This window comes from Berghia stephanieae, chromosome 3 (genome assembly GCF_034508935.2).
Source record: "Berghia stephanieae isolate SIO BIC M18660-M18661 chromosome 3, UCSD_Bste_1.3, whole genome shotgun sequence".
NCBI classification, from domain to species: Eukaryota; Metazoa; Mollusca; class Gastropoda; order Nudibranchia; family Aeolidiidae; genus Berghia; species Berghia stephanieae.
This window is the reverse complement of record NC_088362.1, coordinates 78,262,390-78,285,508: the sequence shown is the minus strand read 5'-3', so window position 1 is coordinate 78,285,508 and position 23,119 is coordinate 78,262,390. Positions and strand designations below refer to the sequence as shown.

General features: G+C 34.6%; 1 protein-coding gene across 1 annotated transcript in view; it reads right to left on the bottom strand.

The window, feature by feature from the left end:
• The window catches only part of LOC144969351 (matrilin-1-like), a 217,998-nt gene that overhangs the window by 41,713 nt on the left and 153,166 nt on the right, over positions 1-23,119 (bottom strand). Inside the window, exons 4-7 of the mRNA XM_078908460.1 lie at positions 6,299-6,444; positions 2,840-2,932; positions 2,291-2,462; positions 38-205 (exon numbers count right to left, since the gene is read on the bottom strand). Of these exons, the coding sequence (XP_078764586.1) occupies positions 38-205; positions 2,291-2,462; positions 2,840-2,932; positions 6,299-6,444 (579 nt within the window). The remainder of the gene's footprint in view (positions 1-37; positions 206-2,290; positions 2,463-2,839; positions 2,933-6,298; positions 6,445-23,119) is intronic.

Here is a 23,119-nt window from a genome sequence, read left to right as displayed (position 1 = left end):
AAAGGAAAATATAAAAATACCACCCCAGCTGGCTTACCTTGACACGTTTTGACGGCTAATTTGCTTTGGATGGAGTTGAGAACAGCAAATCCTGCCACTCGAAAGGCGTGTTCACTTGAGGGATAACTTGCCATCCTGGCCAATTCTATTTTGTTGACCTCATCTCCGATACCGATGGCAAAGATATGGACACCTCGACGTTTTGCTGCGGGATGGATGAGAATAGCAAGGATTTCTTATTACCTATAAATCAAAGATTATAATTATTAAAAATACAGCTTTGCAAAGGATAAAAGAGTATCATGACTGAAGATACCGTGCGCAATTAAAAAAGGGCCATTATCATCATTATTATTATTATTATTATTATTATTATTATTTATTATTATTATTATTATTATTATTATTATTATTATTATTATTATTATTATTATTATCATTATTATTATTATTATTATTATTATTATTATTATTATTATTATTATTATTATTATTATTATTATTATTATTATCATCATCACCATCATCATCATCATCATCATCATCATCATCATCATCATCATCATAATTATCGTCATCATCATCATTCCCAATGCAGCAACTTAGTTGATCAATATTAACTGTGTCCTTTTCGTATCGAGATAAATCAACGGGATATGTTAGATGTGAAGCCACATGTAGATAGTATGTTCCAACTGTGATGCTTTTATTAAAATGCGCATAAATCGTCGAAAATCTGAGACTTAGCTACCACACAATAATTGGTACATCAATGTATGTAGACATTTTAATAGCATTGGTATCGATGGTGTTCCAGTGGTCTATTAACCAATGCAACCAAACGTTACTGACTTATGGTCTTAAACAAGCATGTGGCTTTAAACAAATTATACATAATGTGTTGCCGTTTAGTAAAGCGGTCTATTTTTCAGATCTGATAACCTAAATTGTCATGGGCTCCCTGTTGTAATGGATATACTATCCCACCAACTTAGAATATAGACTCCATTTCAACAACGTTACAACGAGGCAGTTATTGCGTTCGGTTATCAGATTTGATAATAAGTGTAACGCTTGTAAGGCGAAATACTCATTTCCCGAAGAGATAGCTCAGAACTAACACTCTTTGTACAATTGAGTTTACTCTCTATTCGATATTCGATTTCACAATGTAAACTGAACAGTGAAGAATTTTATGATAATGTATAAATTCTTTAATTTAAAAAAACATATCTATTGTAATGTAGTGGTTTAGCTTTATGGCCCTTGTATATTAGAGGCTTCTCTAACTAGTGTTGGTGACCATTGAGTCACCAACATCCATCGGTCAAGGACATCGTAATCGGATGTTGTTTCCTTGACTCCATCATAAGTACCTTACATGTTTTGTGTGTTATTTCACATCTAATCTATCTGTGACAAGTGCTTTTCTAAGTGATATTGAGAGCGGCACGTGTTTTGTTTCCATATAGAAGGAAAGAAGATGACCTCACTCAGTTCTTTGTTATTGTTTTTAGACAGCCATTTGAATGATTATTTAATCATTAAATTATATCAATCCTACTATAAACGTTCAAGGTTACACGTAGTTTTGTGTGTTGGTAGGTAATAATATCAGGCTGGCATATGTTTAGATTATTTTACCTAAACGCATAGCATCAATAAACCAACGGTACAATGTCTTCATTTCTTTCTGAAGATAATATCGCTTAATTTTGGAGAATCACGTGACTTTTAGTACCGTTTGGAAGTGTAGTGAGTAAAGGATGATCATAGATTTATATTGTCAGAGAATGATACTGTTGTAAAATTTGGTATCGGTCTAAAATGCTCACAGCAGTCAAACAATAACACCAAGAAAAAGAGCTGCTGATAACCACAATGGAATGGTTGATGGGATATTAGATTGAATATATTTATGGATACAAACAACAACAACAACAAGAACAACAACACCAACAACAACAGAATCGTCATATCCAATGGATAGCACGTAATCGTTAATGTCTATTTATTGTGATGGGTCTTGTGGCTTTTAATACTATTTCTCATTTTAGATTTGATATTTAGATATTTCATGAGGCTCTATAATCTTTTTAACTATGCTGTAAAACCGACTCAAACGACGTGCATTTATGCAGGTCTGACACCCGAACCCTCTTATAGGCCTAGTTTAACAAGGTTATAATGGACAATATTTTGCGTCATTTTTTGAGATTTCCATTACAACAATGAGCCCATAAGGAATTGGATTATCAGACCTACAAATAAGTATACGTCGGACTCAAACCTTTCGAAGCCTCAGTGAGAGTCCGTAAAAGATTTCGGCTATTTCCGTCGGTAATCATGATGGCCACATGCACGACATTGGGACGGCTTCCGTGTCGTGGTTTGAACATATGACGGGTAAGGTATCGCAGAGCTTTGTCCGTGGCAGTACTGCTCCCTTGGGTTTGTGCAACCTGTGGACAAAGGTTTAAAGCATGTTATTATAATCGTTTGATTAATTTTTAGCTAATGGCATCATCACATCAAACACACCACCAACAACACAACAACCCCAAGAGTTACCACCACCACCACCACCACCACCACCACCACCACCACCACCACCACCATCACCACCACCACCACCACCACCATCATCATCATCATCATCATCATCATCATCATCATCATCATCATCATCATCTTCATCATCATGTCTTCCTCCTCCACCTCTTCCTCCTCCTCCTAATCCTTCTCCCCGTGATCTCAAATTAACGCGAAATACGAAACCTGAAAATAAAAAGCTATCTTGTCAATGTCGCAATAGATAATAAATATGTAGTTTACTTACATTCCGAATGGCGTACAACAATCTCCTTTTGTCCAAATATTCATTCAAGTTGAACTGAAGCTGGACATTGTCGTTGTAGGTAGCCAGACCAACCTGATGGGGAAGAAGAAGGAGAAGAAGTTGGAGAAGCACTAAGACGATTACTATTGGTATACACAATTTTCATATTTCAATGTAATAGGAAGAAGACGATGGAGGTGGATTGGACACACGCTTAGAAAGAATGACTCAACTATAACAAATAAAGTATTGGACTGGAACCCTCAGGGCAGAAGATCAAGGGGAAGGCCACGAGGAACATGGAGAAGAATTAAAGAAGCTGATATACAGAGAAGTGGTAAGACCTGGATGAGATATAAAAAAAGTTGGCTCAAGATAGAGAAGGGTGGAAACTATTTGTCTGTGGCCTATACCCTGACCCAGGGTGAAAAAGGCAATGATGATGATGATGAATGTAATAGAGGTATGAACTTAGATACTTAGAGAAATGTATTTTCCGCATAACATTCATTGTTAGATTATGAATAACAGGGTAACTGGATCTGTTCGAAAGTAAACTAGAGCATTTATATAAGGCAATATCCACTAAACGTGCTCAAAGCGCTTTACAAGAGGTCCCGAGCCAACATCAACACTCAGCATGTAAGAACGGCATGACGCGACATGTAAGGCGATTATACAATTTTTTTCCCGACAGAGGCAACGCTTTAATATACAGGTACTCATTTTACCCTGAATACTGAGAGAGAATGTGATCAGTTAACTGATTAAATTCACTTTTCGTCACCACACCATGTTCCCAGAGAGATGCAGTGGGTCACCTATTTCTGAGGCAGATAAATCGATTATCTTCCGGGTCATTGGTTTTTAGCCACGCATCAACATGATTTATCTCATCCATTAAAATCCGTCATTTGTCGGTACAACGACGCCCTAACAAATCACCTCCACCTCAACTGGCATGTACTGAAAAAATATTCTTTTATAAAATTTTGGCCAGAAAACTTGTCCTTCAAATATTGACCGATTAAATTGACCCTCATCTTGGCAATCATTCTCAAATCTGTGACTTCAATGAAGTCTCAAGTTTGAAAGCTTTTGAGAAGATGAGGGTCGTTGTAATCGATCGATATTTGAAGGACGAATGTTCTGGCCAAAATTTTATTAACAGTTTTTTTTTTCAGAGTATGGCAGAACTAACTACCACCACTGCCACCTGTATCAATCTTACTCACACCTGCCTAATAATACCCTATGCGTGTCCTCGTAATGGAGAGCAACAGCGTTTCAAATTACACCCTTCACCTTGCCCATCCTCCGCAACTACTACTACTACTACTACTACTACTACTACTACTACTACTACTACTACTACTACTACTACTACTACTACTACTGCTGCTGCTGCTGCTACTACTACTACTACTACTACTACTACTACTACTACTACTACTACTATTACTACTACTACTACCCCTACTACTACTACTACTACTAATACCACCGGCACAACCACTACAGCAACTAGTATTACTTTATAATAAAATAAAAACACAATATTTTCTTGTGTAAAAGGAACCTCAAGTTTAAATTTCTATTGCAATCAATTGCAGCCACCTGCTATCGTGTGGGGCTTCTTACAATCATTCGTAATCTCATCTCAACAGTCTGTGATTGTATTATAAATACCCCACTCCCCCGGCCACCACCACCACACCCCGGATCAACAGCAGGCAGGAAACCATATTATTTTGATAAAAGATGATGATCCTGTTTGACGAAATTATTAACCTACCACCCCAAAAAGGCATTATTGTCGGGTTGACTGAAATTCTCAAAATTAATCTTTTAAGGGACGACAAAGAACTGGGGATAAATTTGAATGCAATGAATATAATTTCTGAGAGTGACTGAGGTTTTTTGGTCAATTTGGATTCTAACCAGTTAACTGCTGTCCTCTGTAAGACTAGTATTTAAAATTTGACCAGAAAACTCGTTCTAAAAATATCGATCGATTTAATGAGCCTTATCTTGGCAAAAACCTTAAAACCTGGGGCCTATTCAGGGTTCATAAAGTCCCAGTTTTGAGAGTTTTTCCCTTTGAAATCGATCGATCTTTGAAAGACAAGTTTTCTGGCCACATTTTAATAAAAGTTTTTCCGTAGTATGTCACTTAACTGGTTAAGGGGAGGTTTGGGTCTAATTATTAGGAAAATCCTTCAAAATTTTGATTTTGAGGTTTTGGTGGAAAATGATATTTTATTATCTTAGAAATAATATAATTGAAGTCCAAATTCTTAAAGTAGACTATAAAAGCACGAAAAACACAGTCGAAAATGGTACAGGTAGTAAGAAAAGTGTGAAAAACGGGAAGCCATTTTGCTATTTTCTCAATATGTCAGTTTTCTAAGGGTATGGGAAACTGTGTCAAACGTTTCTCAGAATCTATTCAATGAAATTGTCTGAAAATTTCCACAGTTATCACAGAGATAATGTATTGTGTCACCATAGAGAGATATTTTTGATAAGATTTGTGAATTTTAAATTATAATCCTAAATCTGAATTTTTTACATCAATTTTGTCATAACATTTTGATTCTCAACTTTGTAATGATCTAATAAAAATTCCATAAGCTAAAGCCGTAAAATCTCTCTATGGTGACACACTATGGTACAATGTTGACAAGAGGGAAGAATATGGAGGTCATTCCTTTATTAGGTTTTGTGGAACGTTTGCCACAAGATTGTTATATTTTTTTATGTCAGACCCCAAATTAGATCGCAAAATGGGTATCAACACAGATAATTAAAAATTTTCACCATAAATGTTGTTTTTTAACCTATATTGATGATACAGAATGATTAAAACCCCCCATTATAGGTAATTAAAATTTTTTTAGAAAAGACCCAAACCGCCCCTTAAGCCATTTATCTCAGCTAGAATTGTATAAGTTGAGCTTAAAATTGAATTCTAAGCATTTGGTTCATCTCGACACGATAACGTTTTGAGGATGTTGGCCACATAATATGCATGCATGGCAAACTAATGTACCGATCGAACCCCATCATGCAGACAATCCCCGTCTGGCATGCACCATGTACCACTTCATATCTATATACAGCAGATAAGTCTGTCCATGACTGTCTTTAACAATGAAATACATATTATGATAATATTTCCGTACACTGATAAACCGTCTTTCTAAAAATTTGGCCGGATTAAAAAAAAAAATTCAGTTATCGTTGATTTAAAATGATCCTCAACATAAATTAATTCTTAAACTTGAGATTTCAAGGATTTCTGCGATTTAAATGTTTTTGACCGTAGAAGATCATCTTTATCTACTACTATTTCAAGTTAAAATTTTTCGGCCAATTTTATTTTTTCGATACAACGTTTGTTGTTGTTGTCAGTTACATTACAGAGAATTCTCCTTTAACATATTTATCTCCCCTTACCCGAGTTGTATGCTCGCCAATGTCAAACATAGAGGTCACGTTGGCCACGAAGGCCAGCTGTCTTTGGAAGTCTGGGCCCCAGATTGAATTGGAGCTATCCATCATGAAGACCACATCGGCAGGCGTGTTCCCACAATAATTGAATTCTGAAAGAAGAAAATAGATATGAAAAAAAAATAAAGGAAAATTGAATATGATTACTACTGTGGTTTCGTCTCATTTTTTTATCATACAAAGCTACAACACCATCAGCGAGACACCAACTACCCAACTGTGCTTTTATCCCAATGCAAAAGACTCGACCGGCGGTGGCAGTTGGCTAACAAAATATATAAAAAGGTACAGAAATATCTTGAGACACAATGGAATACCGTATGCCTTTATGGAAGAACATTAGAGTACTTTCACCCCGTTGAGTCTCACGGGTTAGAAACTGAAAGCATGGCAGTACCTTATGCCCTTTACGTGGGTCAAGGATTAAATCTTGAATAGTTACTTCTTCAAAACGGAATGAATATGAAATGGTAACAATAGAGTCACGTTTTTGGATCGCATGTCTGCTATAATGATATCATTATGTATAATAATAAGTAATTTCGACGAGTTTTTATTTTTTATTTTTATTATTTTTTTGTTGTTGTTGTAGTGTTGAGGATTAATCGGACATCCTTTCGCTCACCAGGAGATATTGTCAAGACTATGCAGGAAATCATCGCCATGCATTAAGAAGGAATTAATACTAATCCGATGCAATTGGACAAACTATCGTACATCGATAAAATGACTTTTTAACAGTTTTGTCAGAAAACTTTGATTAAAATGACCCACTCCCCCAACAAGATGGAACCTTCTTGAACTCAAGAGTTTAGACAGTAAATGAGTTAAGTTATTCAAACGTATTTTTTGTGTTTCCACGCTGAGAAATCAAATGGATACAAATTGAATTATCGACAGTGTGATCCGGGTTTGAGCACCGGTTTTGTCATATCTTTACTTTGGGCGTGGGGGAGGGGAGATATTTTCCTATTTGGTCACCTGGTCATCTATGTCGATCGGTTTATGCATTTGTTCGATTGTTTGCCTTCTTGCTATGAATTCCTCGAATAAAGCAATGCAGCGTAAATAGGTGCAAAACTTTTGTCAATGCAGCTTTTTTCTTGGATAATATTTTGGTCTAGCCCTGCGTGTAGTTATTTGCAGTCTGACAGCCCAAATTGTTATGGTCTCATTGTTGTAATGGAAATGATCTCAAACCGACGCAAATATTGTCCATTACAACAATATTAAATCAAGCCATAACTGCATATATTGCAAATATGTGCACCACCGTCTAGCCTAAAGCGAAGTACTTTCAAAGTGTCTAAATTAGACCTATCTTATCCCCCCCCCCCCAAAAAAAAAGAAAAAGAAAAAGAAGAGAACAGCAACTACAACTACAAACAACCCCCTCCTCCTCCACGCCCCCCCCCCCCCCCCCCCCCAATACTGCAGATTGGGCTTGCGATAATGTGGGAAACAAACCCCAGGTCGTTTTTGCATTTATACCATACGATTTATCCAAAGTTCCGCTACCCCCCCCCCCCCCCCCCCCCCCACCCCTCCCGACACACACACACAATACTACATACTCATCATTGTAATAGAATATCCTGGGGTTTTTTTTTCATTCCCAGCTGAGTCTGCCTTCCAGTGACAATTCTGGCAATACAAGACAATGTCCTGAATACAATAAATAGACTTCTATTTTTGGCCATTAGTTTATTGAGTTTTGTCAAGTTATGTAATGGAGATGAGTTGTTACCGAAAGGTAACATCGTCCAAGAGTTACCATAACAGTACAATTCTTACCGTGCAAGGTGAAAGCAATAGTTAAAGATAGATGGCCGTAGTGGAAACTTTCTATTTGTGAAGTCGCCGAACTAGTTTTTAGAGTATTCACTATAAAAAAAAACATTCTAAAAATACTTGAAAATGTTTTTGTAACCTGATAAAGGAACACGGGGGGAAGAAGTGGCCAAGTGGTCAAGGCATTGCACTGTTTAGCGAAATGTACCGGATCTGAGCCCCGCTTCACGCACTTTCGTTCATATATCTATTATATATATATATATATATATATATATAATATATATATATATATATATATATATATATATATTGTGTGTGTTTGCGTGTGTGTGTGTTTGTGTGTGTGTGTGTGTGTCTCAACGACTAAAATCAGTATGTGTGTGTGTTTGCGTGTGTGTGTGTGTTTGTGTGTGTGTGTGTGTGTGTCTCAACGACTAAAATCAGTATGAAGTCGAGATGAACCCGATTATGAAAAGTGAATATTAAGTCAAAATGTTGAAGTGTGAAAGTTTATCCAATTGCACTTTAGGAATCTACGTCTGTTTATTCTTCTGAATAAAACATACTGACCCGACCGATTTCTAATAATATAAGTTTTGAGAATAAATTAATTTTTTTTAGCCTCTGAACCACCCCGCATAATACAGTTTTGAGACGATATGTCATATATTTTATGTCCCTGTTATGCGTGACACATTTTTATTGTATTTTTATAACATATATATTTACTTGCATATATTTATAGACCTGTCGCTAATATTTGTATGTCATATTTTCATGCTTCTTTTTATCCCCGAGATTTTATTGTAAAGCACATAGGACCATCCAACGGAAATATGCTCTATATAAACACTATTTATTATAAGATATATTGACTTTCATAGTGTCTACTGTGACTTCTTATTGACCCCATTCACACGTATTTTTTTACCGATAAATAAATATCATTTCGTTTATGTTTGGAAATGTTAAACCCTTGACCGACCGATTCCCACTACATAAATAAAATATAATTATATTGGTAAACCTCCACTAAATGCAATGCCAAGCAGATTAAAAAAAGGGCAACCTATCTCTGACGAAAGAAAAGATTTCTCGCTGACCATTCGTGCACCGAACATATAAATGGGCTTATGGGAATAAGACCAGCATAACAATGAATGTCCTGGTGGATATTCGAAGGTCATTTGATAAGATCTTTCTTGTCAAATGATTTGTTATTTATATAGGGTATGCGTTTATGAAAAAAATCTTAGCATGCGTAGACAAAGAAGAGCATATGTGGGTTTAGGAATTAATACAACACAGCTGGCAGGACGTTCATTACAAAAACACCCAATCAGGATTACAATTGCCAGAACATCCACCCTGGAAATGAAGCTGTGCCAATTATATTTCATAATTTAAAAAAAAGAGAAACTGAAGAAAACCAAAATTTTCAGACCTTTTCAAAATAATCTAATGTACATATCATTTTGCAACAAATGTTTCAAAAACGCCTTTTTGGCATAAGCTCAAATTTAAATAAACAATTCATACGAATATTCTTTTCTTCCATTACATTAAAAAACATAAATAATAATATCAAACCAGGTAGCATTATGAGAAATTCTGATGTCAAAAGACAATTATAAATTTAATCACGATGCTTGAGGCGATATTGAGGAACATTTAACAGCACTCAGGATAATCTAATGTTGCTATTATGATTGAAAAGGATGGGATTATACACCTACACTTGTAAACACGTTTCTTTTTCATTATTGCTACCCAAGATCATTAAACCTCACTCATCAGTGATTATGTCAAGATGTCTGAAAGAACTATTTCAACGGTTTGTTTTAAAGGTATTATTTGAAATACGTTGATTGATCACAACCCATAATCGATTCTTTTGACCTATTTTTCAAGTTCAATTTCATTTGTTTACAAATATCAAAATAGTTATCTTGATGTCTTTGGTTCAATACTTGTAATCAAAATGTTTTTTTTTTAAATGGTCGCGTTATAATATTCTATATTTAGATATAAAGATATCGCATAAAAATATGCCACTATAATAATGTTTCAAAGGAACAAAGATCTGTGTTTTCAATGATACCACCATAAGAGGTGAGAAAGGCTTTAGGTATTTTCTCTAAGTACCTGTTTCTACCTTTTATTTCTGAATGGGTAAATTTTGATCAATGAAAAATACTCCGTATTTAAAATAATTGGAGTGTGTAAATTTACGAGGCCACGGAGATGCGATAATGTACAAAGTTCAGTATCTCTCACAGTGGGAAAATAGTTCAATTATTAACCTTTGGGTAGATCTTATGCGTTTTGCAGGAATTGATGATGTTTGTTTTGTAAAATATTCTTTCTAACGAGTACATCTTAAAGAAATAAAAATCAAAGGAAAAGGATATTATTTTGTTTTTAGAACTCTGGAATGTTGAGTAACGGCATTAAACACTTTGAAACGATATTAGCAATATAATTATTTGGGTCAAGTGGAAATTTTCTCCGATGAGTGTTTTTAGATTTAATTGAATAAACTAGGAGAGGATTGTGGAGTCTATAGATAGAATGCACTTGGCCAAGGAGTTCACAACATTGCCATCCGGAAGTATAACGGACCAACACACAAACTCTGTGTAACCATGAACTTTTATAGTCTGGTTAATACAGTTTAGTGAGAACAACTCACAAACGCGGATGGCAAAAACAATAACAAAGGCCTGAGTGGCGTCATCTGCATACTATCTATACTGAAGTGCTCGGAAAAAACACATTCATTTTTTTAGCCAGAAACTCGTCCTTCAAATATCGATCGATTAAAATGACCCTCATCTTGTAAAAATAAACTCCCAAAACTGGGACTTCAAGGAACTTAAAAGGAAATCCCAGCTTTGAGAGGGTTTTTTGTTGTTGGACAAGCTGGGTCATTTTAATAGATCAATATTTTAAGGATGAAGTTTCTGACCAAAATTTATAATATGTGTATATTCAAAGTACAGTTGTATGGAATCGTGTATGCTAGAGGCAAAATATTACTAGAAAAGACAGAAGTCAACACTTTTTTTAAAAGTATCGAAATAGGGTTGGGAGGAAGGAGGAGGAGGTGATAATGAGAGGGGCATAAAAGAGATGTTTCTAAGTGTGTCAACATTTTGTATGTTTATTGTAAATGAATGACTTAAATGAATAAATGTATTATCATCGTTAAAGAATGAAAAAGTTCAATCTTGGTATTCTAAATCGCTCACATTAAAAACAAAAAACAAATACGTATGTATTCAAACTGTTTTACCTAATAATTTATTTTCATATTTTCAACAACAACAAAAATAGAAACCCCGAGATTAAGACGATTAAGAATTGATTAAGAATTAGACAGTTTGATGTTTGTTTAAAATTTGCATTTTACATATTATTGAAATGTTCGGATATTTTAAAATTCTAATATAACCATTAGGTTTTGAAAAAATTAGAGAATTTGAATAATGGCAAGTTTAAATAACTTGCGACACAAATTTTAATGGCCATTTATGAATTTGTGTATTCTGTTCCAAACCATTAAAGACTGTCTTATAATACCGACTTAAGAACTGGACAATGCTCCAATATCCCATGTCTATTGTCATGTAAATATTGTGAAAATTCGGACATCGTTGACCGTTTTTTGAGGCTTTAGTTTGGCTTTTATTTGTGACAATACAAACCTAGATTCTAATCCTTTCACCCAATGCAGATATCCCCGACAGTACCGCAAAAATCTGACAAAACACACTATTTTTTATTTTGTCCAGAAAACTGTTACTGCAAATATTGATAAATTAAGATGATCCTCAACTTGTCCTAATATCTTTGAACCCAAGACGTCTCCGATGAAGTCTCGGGTTCAAGTTTTACTAGGGAGAGTGAGAAAAAAAGGGGGGGGGGATAATATCTTGATAATCGTATTCGTAATATCTTGATTTATGAAGTAAAAGTTTTCTGACCAAAATAAATAAAAAATGTTTTGCTAGCATGGAGTCAGCGCAGTCGGCCTTATTATGAAAGATATTTGTATGGGTAGCCTTGAGAGATTAAAATACACGTTGTTTCGTCAAATTTTGCCAGATGCTAGATAGGAACGTCGAAAAAGGATTGTTTGTGGGTATTGATATAATGAGAGAGATGGTCCAGTAGATAAAGCATTGCACCATGCAACGAAAAAACCTGTTTGGAACCCTCTTTCGATATGTTATCTGTTGTTTTTTCCCCAAAAGCAAGCAACTTAATCCCTCGGTTGACCTCTATATGTTTTCTTTTATCCATTGCATATTTGTTTATTATATAGTATTTTAGAGTTTATAACATATTCAGAACTGATGAATTGAAAGAATACATTACTGAAATGAATTAACATGTTATAGATTGTACTAATATCTCATGGTATAGACTGTTGAAAAAAAAATCCAACTGAATAATAATGCAATAAATAAAATATCTTAATAAAAAAAAAAAGAAAAAAAAGGAAAGAAAAGAAAAGAAACCCCACAAAAAAACAACAAAAATTTATAAAGACAAACACCAAATCAACAACCCCCTTAATAAAGAAACGAACAAATCACATAAAAATAAAAATTAAAATAATCGGTAATCAAATAATAGCCATGTCATAATCTAATGAACTAATGCATGCCACAAAACCACGCCCTTTTTCGTTTACAACCATAAGATAATCGTCAACGAAACCTGTTAATTTACCAATCCTGTATCTCTTACCAATCTGTGGATAACATTTCCTAACAAAATAATGTTCAGTCAAGAAAGATGAAGGATTAAGTAACTTAGTAAAACGAAACGATGGTATCTCGGATGTTTTCCCTACCGGGTAATTATAAGGCTGAATGTAGTCATGAAACCAATTCAAATGCAGTGGAACTCTGTTACATCGTTACACTGCTATGCTTGGGACTGACGTGGATGTACTTCGGTTGGGATCACAGAGTGTTTGGCGGTGAAATGCATTTTGCGGGACCAATGTAAAAAAAACAACCCACTTTGACCAGAAAACATTTGACTGAAATTTGAAATGACCCTCTATTCTCAAAAGTCTAAAACTTAAAATTTTAAAAGATGCCATGTTATAAAATAAATAATTTTTTTGGACAAATTGCAGGATATTTATCGACTTTTAAAAGCAGTGTTTGTTGTTTGTTTGTTTTGTTATTTTGACTAAAAGTGTTCTCTGCCAAAGTACAGTAATGTTGGAAGCATCACCAATCTATTCTTTTTTTTTTTTTAATCATTTTTGAAAAACTAATATATCCCAGGGTTGATAAATTGTCGATAATAAACGAAAGCCGTTTAGTTGAATGGAGACAACATAGCGTGGTTTTACTGTAAATTGCAAATTCTAGACAGTGGTACAAGCTATTCTGAACAAACATCATTATTTGCCAACTTTTCGATACCATTTTAAAGCTTTTACATCATCCTAGGGATACCTATTTAGTGGTATGCATTGTGTCTTACAAATCCAGGTTCCCTTGATGGTGGAGTTTGGGTAGTGTCATAATCATAATTCGGGAGTAAACAGATTTTCCTTGAGCCCTAGTATAAATTTTAAAGAAGAAATAACTGATTTTGTTTGAAAAACACTACAGCAGTCTACTATTTTTAATATTACCCGTCGAGTGTTAGCGAATGATTTTGTCAGCCTTGGAGATGGAATGCAGATAACTTTCCTTTTACCATGAAATTATACTCTATTATCGCCGCAATCGGTGGTGACATTAGTGAGGTTAGAGCCAAAGTTGGGATAAAACAATGATAAAACAAACTAACGCGTCAACCTTGTCCCGTCCCGGAACGAAGAATGATGGTTATCGGGGCTTTCTCTGTCCAGACTTATTGTTTTATATCTCTGAGAAATCAAACCAGAAAGCTGGAAAAAGTAATTTAAAAAATGAATATAACAGCTTCAAAATAGAAGAAAATTAATACCAAACACGAAATGTTTCGGCTCAAAACCCTTCTTCAGCCACCTAGGCAACTCTAAGTTGACTCCTTGCAGTGGACTTCTTTACTCACATTTTCTCTTTTATTCAGGTGAAAAATGACTATCTGGCTGGTAAAAGTGCTGGATTTGTTGGGGAAAAATGTCTGAGCGCTCAACATGCGCCATGTCTCGTTCTACATGTTAAGTGTTGCTGCTGTTGGTTTGGGATCTCTCGTAAAGGGCTTTGACCACATTTAGTGGATATTGCTCTATATAACAGCTTATGTTTAATGCCCACGAAGTTTTAGTATATATTTTGAAAATTGAATTAAAATGAGATATTTTATTTTTTTATGCAGTATTAGATTTCTTGGTTGCGCTTCTAATTATATTTTTGAGTACAATTTCAATATCAGATTGACATTTATTGACTTCTCCAGTCCACTCTCTGCCTAGTTGTAATAGGCTAGATGTCTATCTTATTATCAAGCGTCACCTCCGCATAGATATATAATGAATTAGACCACCCAATGAATCCAACTTCTCATTAGAGCAGGCTTTCGCTTTCCAAGCTTTTATTTTGTTTGTTTAATTAATGCAGACATTCTTGACTGACGTGTGCATGACTATGAATGCTGGAATAATTTCATATTTTTACATTCCATCAAAATGGCAGACACAATCATCATCTAACAGCTTAAATTGCAGTAGAAAGGCATTGCATCTCTCGCTGTTGTGAACATCGAAAAAAACTGCGAATGAATGCCACACAGTGCATTGTAAGTCTTCTCGTAACCATATTATATGTATCTAGATGCCAGTAAACTGCCGTACTCTGGGAAAAGACGCGTTTAAAAATTTGGCCAGAAAAATCGTCCTTCAAATATTGATCTTCGTGAGATGTTCCAGGTTTGAGAGTTTTTGCCAAGATGAGGGTCATTTAAATAGATCGATATAATATGGCCGAATTTTCAGATAAGTACCATTCCAGAGTATGACAATATTCAGATAAATATAATATATCAAATAGATGTTCAAGTTCAACGGAGTACTTTTTGCATGTATTCACAACTGAAGACCGTACATAAACTCTCAACAAAGTTCAGTCTCAAAGTTATGACAATGAGGTCAATTTATCAGATTTATTATTGAAGCCTTATTGCAGTGTATTGTGGTTAACCATAAAGGTGTTTCACGCAGATCTTCTCTTTATATATCTATTGTCGTAACCCAGACTTGAAACTTCGGCAATTTGATATTTTAGATTCCATATTCTTATTTAAATAAAGTCGTTTCTTACAAAAAAAAATTGGAGCCAATAAGAGGGAGGGGGTGGGGAGGCGAAGGCGGGAGAGTGAGTGAGAGAGAGAGAGAGAGAGAAAGAGAGAGAGAGAGAGAGAGAGAGAGAGAGTGGAGAGAGAGGGAGAGAGAAGAGAGAGAAAAAAGAGAGAGAACGAGAGAGAGAGAGAGAGAGAGAAAGAAAGAGAGAGAGAGAATGAGAGAGAGAGAGACACATACACACACACTCTGTGTGTGTGTGTGAGAGAGAGAGAGAGAGAAGTGCTATAATTATAACTATGTCACTCCGACCGTACAGGTGGATACGTACTATGTGGATGGATGTATGTTTCTTCTCTCTCCACATTTCAATCTGTCATTTTTCAAAATGCTCAATCTCCACCCCACTCCCAACTACTCAAAAGCATTATGCACTGTCAGATTTATTTTGAAATCCAAACCTCGCAAACTTGGTTAACCAGTTAACTGCCGTACTCCGGAAAGACACGCAGTGAAAAAGATTTAGCCAGAAAAATTGTCCATCAAATATCGATCGATTTGAATGACTTTCAGCTTTGCAAAAACTCTCAAACCTAGGACCTCGTGTGGTTCCAGGTTTGAGAGTTTTTTTGGTTTTTTTTTTTTTTTGTCTTTTTTTTTGTCAAGATCAGGGTCAATTAAATTGATTGATATCAGAAGGACAAGTTTTCTGGCTAAATTTCTAAATACGTGTTTTTCCAGCGAACGACAGTTAATTAGTTAAGCTACGTACGGTTATTTATAATGCACGAGTACAAAACTGATGACTCCATTACACTTCATCATGGAAGGTGTCGGTGAGACGTATGCCCCGTTGTGTCTAAAATTAGAATCTAATTTCGATTTTCTAAGGTGGGGCACGTTGACCTGAAACCTATAAATAAAAACGCATTGACTCCGGTGCCAATACGAGTTTTATTTCCAAGACGAGAAGGATAATGATGCTGAGAAACTTTTCACAAATTTTACTGTACCACTCAACTCGTTTGTAAACGCGTATTGCTTATGATGACGGCCAGATTTAAAGACGATTTCTATACAAGTACAATGGTTTGTAGATGATTATTTTCCTGAATTAGAGCCTGGCAAAAGTTAATTTACTTTTATAAACTCAGAGAAACCAAACGTTCCACTGGGTAAGAATAAAAGTTAAATTCAAAGCGTGTAAAATAAAAATGGATGGAAATAATTGGCAAAGAATATCTAGTCGTTTTGTGAAATCTCATCATCTCCTCACGCAAATCCTTTCATTTCAACAGTTAATTGTCAGTTATGCCCCTTTGTTTACATTATCTTGATCCGTTGACAATAATTGTTATATTATCCCAGTCCATTTCATTCCTATAGCTCTACATGTTTATTTGTCTTATCGCGTGGAATCCAGCGATTTACCTGCCAATATCAGGTAACCTGTGGGCTAAGGTGGTGGAATTCATTTTATTTGATATTTTGTCAATTCTTTTGTTACACCTCGTAAACGTTCTTGATAAATAAGCCATAATCTCATTAAGTCGACAACTTAATATGTGGCTTTGAACTTTTAGCTCATGCTCATCCATTATATATATATATATATATATATATATATATATATATATATATATATATATATATATATATATATATATATATATAATTTAATCTATACCAAGAAACAATCATGAGGGGCATAACTAATATGGAGGGAATAAAAGTAGGAGGTCACAACATAAATAATATAAGATACGCAGACGATACGGTACTCATTGCAACATCAGAAATCCAACTTCAAAAGATTGTTGACAAAGTGGTAGTAGATAGTGAAGCCAAGGGAATGGAAGTGAATATCACCAAAACGGAATGCATGGTAATACAGAAAAACCCCGAAAACAACAACACCTGCAATATAACGATTCACGGCGAGCAACTTACCAACGTAGAAAGTTTTAAATACCAGGTTCAATAGTGACAACAGATGGAAGATGTAACCGAGACATACGAGCAAGAATAACTCAAGCCAAACAGGCCTTCATGGACCTGGGAAACATTTTGAAAAACAAACAGATGTCGTTCGGGATTAGATTCCGAGTCTTGAAGTGCTACGTGTGGCCAATCTTGTTATACAGATGCGAAAGCTGGACTACAAATGCAGAAACACAAAAGAACATTGAAGCTTTTGAAATGTGGTGCTTGAGAAGGATGCAGAGAATATCGAACGAAGAAGTGCTAAAACAAACATACCAACAAAGGAAACTAATGCCCTTAATAGCGGCTCGACAACTATCCTTTTTCGGACACATAGTAAGGAAAGATAAGAATGAATACCTGGCAAGTTGTGGAAAAATACCTGGTAAACGCGCCCAGGGGAGACAAAGAAAAACACTCATAGACCAACTGAAGGGCTTCACCAACCTAACAATCCAAGAGCTGTTTGAAAAAGCAAGAGACAGGGAGGAATGGAGAGAGATAATTCATGCAGTATCCGAAGCCTGGACCAGGCATGGAACCTAGAAGAAGATATATATATATATATATATATATATATATATATATATATATATATATATATATATATATATATATGTATGTATAATTTATTTATTTTGATTTATTCAATAACCTGGAGGTAAAATTGTCAGATGAATATGACCCAGATCACAAACTTGAAAATTGATATAATGTCAATGTCCAATAAATCCTGCTTAGAAATACAAGAATACAAAGATATCAAACCCAGAAAAGTTGTTTATGATAAGTGAGATGCAATGCAGAAAGGAAAAAAAAAACATGTCAGAAAACAAAATCATTCCGAAATTCTTTAGTCTATAAAGTGTACAGTTTTGTGGTCTTGTATGACACTCGCCATTGGACTGGTGGGTCCACGATTCGAGTCCTGCTTTGGATTGCACAAAGTTGAATCCTTGGAAAAGGCTCTTAATTCAATAGTGTTGTTTCTGTCGAAAAAAAAATATAACAGCGCCGTCTTAGGCGTCATGTTTTGTCATTCATTAGAAATGGTGCCTTTGATTTGGACCGCCTGTAAAGGGCTTTAAATATTGGGCTATAACACACAATTAACAATACTTCTAGCAAACAATGAAATACGAGACTTTTGTTAAAGATTCAATAGAAAGTTGAATTTATTACCATCAAAATGTCATAGAAGTAATAATACAACTACTTATGATATTAATGTATACATTTGTTTTGCGTGTTCCGTATAAACTCATCTCAAAACGCTTCAAAAGGGCTGTATAAAATTCATAATCCAAACAAAGAAGAACACGATTATGTATTTTACGTTTTGTTTTGATTTGTTTTTGGTTATTCAAACAGTTTATAGATTATTAAAAAATATTGCAATACTATAGATAAATAGTTAAGTAAAGAAAATATTGCGTGGTAAACAATAAAACTGGTTTTGGAAAATAGACACGAACGCAATTTTTCTTTATTCTTATGTTTTATCTTAACATATCGTAAAACAAAATAATTCATTAATCATGTTTTTAGAAAGATTTATCTCTTATATTTACATATAAACTAAAAAATATTGCTATTTATCGATCTGCTTCGTTTAAAATACCTGAAAAAAATCTACATGCATTGATATGCCACAGTTCAGATCAATCCACTTTGTAATCCTTGTATGATTATTACTTTATGTCTTCCGTGCCCAAAGCAAGATTTGATTTAAGCATTTTGACATCTAGTCTACGAAATAAATGTAAAGGTTTAATGACATGTGTATTATTTCCATCCATAACGCATGGTTGGAAAATATCAGGAGACTTGTCAGTCAAAGTCTGCTGTCTATGCAAATCGTGCAACACCTCATCAATCAATTTGTCATTTTACTACAGGTTTATTTCCATTTCAATAAATTATCTTCTTTGGCGTAAATTCTTATTATCACTGGCAAACATGTCTATTTATTGCTAATTTTAAAAGTTATAACCCCTCGACAAAATAATTTTCTCTTTAAAAGAGGACATGTGTTTTTATGTTATTGGCATAAACAAGGGGATTAGACTTTGAGAACGAAGAAAATGTTGTAATTAGATCCGAGCAGAGGCGAACATTTCAGATCGTTGCCAAAGTCAGTAGTTCAAATGCCTGGAATAGATGACGTATATTATCATGCGCGTGAGGGGAAAGAATTGTCGGCCTTTATGTCTCATGAATTAAAATACACATTTATGGCACTAAATCAACCTATCATGCGCCAACTCGTCACTTGGAATAGAGTAAATGCATATGGAGGTCTTCATTCAACAACTATCACCTTTATTGTATTACAGTGGAAATGTCGATACTAATCATCAGCCCCCTTACAGTTCCGATCCGCGGAAACTATCTGTTGATTCCATTTTGATGGGGTTTTGCTACAGGTACTGATTAGCCAAAATTAATATCTTTAAAAGCACTTGTAATTAAGACGTGCTATGCTCAAATTCTAAAATATTGAGAGCAAAATAAATAAACAAAAAAATTCAAAAACAAACTATTAAAACCTAAGAGCACATAGATAACCTAAAGGACTTTTGGGCTTGTTTTTCAATTGCAGGAATTGCATTTTTTGCTTTGGTTTGAGAGTCTTTCCTTTTCAACAATATGAAATAACAATTTCGGTTATCAGAAGAGCAAGTGATAAGTATACGTTGGTCTGAGTCTTAAATTTGTGATCTCTGCAATGTTCTAGACTCAAATGATCTGTCCATCCGTACGATACAGTCTTCACTGAACTAGTTACAAACAGTTGTAGAATTCTACTAAATTTTGGCATCAATGAAATGTCTTCAAAGTCTCAATCACAAGATGTCTTTATTACTAAAAAGTCATTCCCCATTCCTCAACGTATGTCAACCAGGGAAATGATAAAGCGCAAGATCCAACATTTTGTTACGATTACCAAAATTAATCAAAGAATTCCAACCGGACACATTCGATCGTCTTGAGTAATCAGTCTACTGTCAATTCTCATGACAATAATAAATGATCTTACCGTCTGTTTTTTTTTTAAATTCTCAACCAAGGCATTTGAAGGGCAGTGTCCTACTTCAACTTTCCTCATGACATAGTAAAAGATCAATGACCTTATGATACAATGGTAATAAGTTTTACATATTGAGTTTTAAGTACAATGAGGTGATGCTGCAATAGCCCGTGTTAAATTTAAACATATCCGCAAAGTAATAATAAATGTTAGATTTCATCACAACATCATGACAGCTGTCAATCTCAACATTCATCATCAAGTAAGAAAGGTCGCTTCCGTATGGAATTGCCGTTTATAAAGTAATCACGTTTCCGGAAATTTTGTTGATTTTTTGTGGTCATTAGCTCAAGAAGACCATTTATGAACTGAGTGGTAAATGACCCTAACTGGGATTCTCTAATTGTTTTCTTCTCTAAATCAGGAAACAAAAAACCATTTACTTTGTCCAAAAATCTGAATCTCAATATAGACACGGGGAAAACAAACAAATATCACGATATAGAATTACCCATTGATGTAGTGTGAAACAAAAACTTGCTGTAAATGTTATGAAATCTATTATCTCTTTACAAATCAGTAATTGTTGTAAACAGGTAATCCTTGACACCTGAGAGGATAGGGGAGGGGTGGAGATTAAAATTCCGATTCCAAGTCCAAGACCAGGTAAATGTCCGGAACCGAAACAGGTGAGAATACATTAGTGGCAATAGATGACGTTATTTATTATTGTTGTTCTCATATAGTGTTTCTAATTGGTGCTATGGTAAAGTTATTAAGACCAGCAGACCATCAGTTATACTAATTTGATACCATCAGAACCCTTGAACTGTTTTTTTTTCTTCTTCTGACAAACAAGATCGAATTTTTATTCCTTTGGGCAAGGTTAAAGTATAAACTTGTGTATAAACAAGTTGTCACGTGTTTCAATTTCAAAGAGAATCTAAAGGTTCTATTTTTCTTCAGCATGACTTCAAATATTCGGAAAATCTGACCCTTTTTTTGTTACTGTATTAGAAGTAATTTGTTTATGAATTGCTCCCTAGTGTTTTGTATTAGTGTAACTTCAACATCGATGCGGTCATAGGGACAACATTTACCTTGGTTCATAACCCACCACGTGACCATGGAAATAGACCCAAGGAAAATGAAATGAGTTATTGGATGCGAGTTCAAAGAGGAGAATTAAGCCTTTTTATTTGATTGGGTAAAACATCTGTTCCTAGAGAATCAACATCAAAATTCTCGCTTTCTTCCAGTTTTTCTTTTATATATGGTTACCGGTTCGGCCCCGAGAAGTAAACTGCTAAAACAACACTGTATATGATAAAATATGATTTAATAGAGCGCTGTTTATGAGGAAAGAGGATTGTATTTGGCAAATTGGATTTTTTAAATCGCTAAGGTTCTGAAACCACTGGACCAATCGTCGCCAAATTTTGCGTGGTGATTACAATTGACATGAATATGGTTTGTGTGCATTATGGGATTGTTTAGATATCGTGGTTATTTTATCGAAAAATCAAATTCGTTTCGTCAAAACCCATCGAAAACAGACGCCATCATTTTTAACACGTGTGTTATGTGTCACCCTTCCGGTTAGCGAGATTGACAATGAGGTGGGACTACTAGCATTGAATCGATACCTAATTAATTCCTCTCAGTATTTTGAAAATCTTCAATTTCTTAAAATCTATATATCAATCATTTTCCACTCTTAATATTAGGAAAGAATTCTACGATTAGTGAGCGAAATATTGCAGATATTAAATGCAGAAAATATCTCTCCGTGTCCAAATAAAAAAACTCAAAGGAGTTCAAGTACGAAGTCGAAAGTGTATAGTCTGTTAATACAAAATAAATTGAGTTCAAGTTTTATTTAACACATGAATCATAAATTTTGAGTTGATAGACTTATCATCAAATTCATTATATATATATATATATATATATATATATATATATGTGTGTGTGTGTGTGTGTGTGTGTAGAGAGAGAGAGAGCGACGAGAGAGAGAGAGAGAGAGAGAGAGAGAGAGAGATAGTTAAAGACAGTGCTGCCAACCTTACGTAAAAATGCGTATTTTTACGCATTTTCATTCATTGTACACTTTTTACTGAAGATAGTACGCATTGTTCAATTTCTATAATTTAAATAGTTTTTTTTTCAAGTCATACTCTCTTTTAGTGAATGTTGATGTGTTTCCTGACTCTGTGGATTATGCTGGCAGTTAAATAAAATATTATCTGTCTGGGTCATATCTGATTCTGGAAGTCGATACCATTTATATTGTCTATAGAGCAGTAAAGTTAGGTGCCCCAAACGTAAACAAAGGTCGAGAACCACGTGGCAAACCACATGTTCCTGTCTTGACAGCTCACGTTCCAATGTAAATAATAGAAAAAAATAACCTTTAAAATTTGGCTGTTAGGTGGCAAAAGAAACACATATTCATAAATACTCGATCATGCATCAAATAATGTCTAGATATGGATATTTTATGGAACAAAAGGTAAAATTTTCTAAAATTTATCAAAAGTTACAGTCTATCTATTTTTAGACCAGAGCAAATTATTGCGCTGGTGTGAACAAAACGAGAATTATTCGGAGCCTGATTTTCATAATAATTTAGCCTTATATTATTATTTCTGCAACTGTTAGATTTTATGTAAACATATTTTCAATACTGAAAGTGTATTGCCTACAA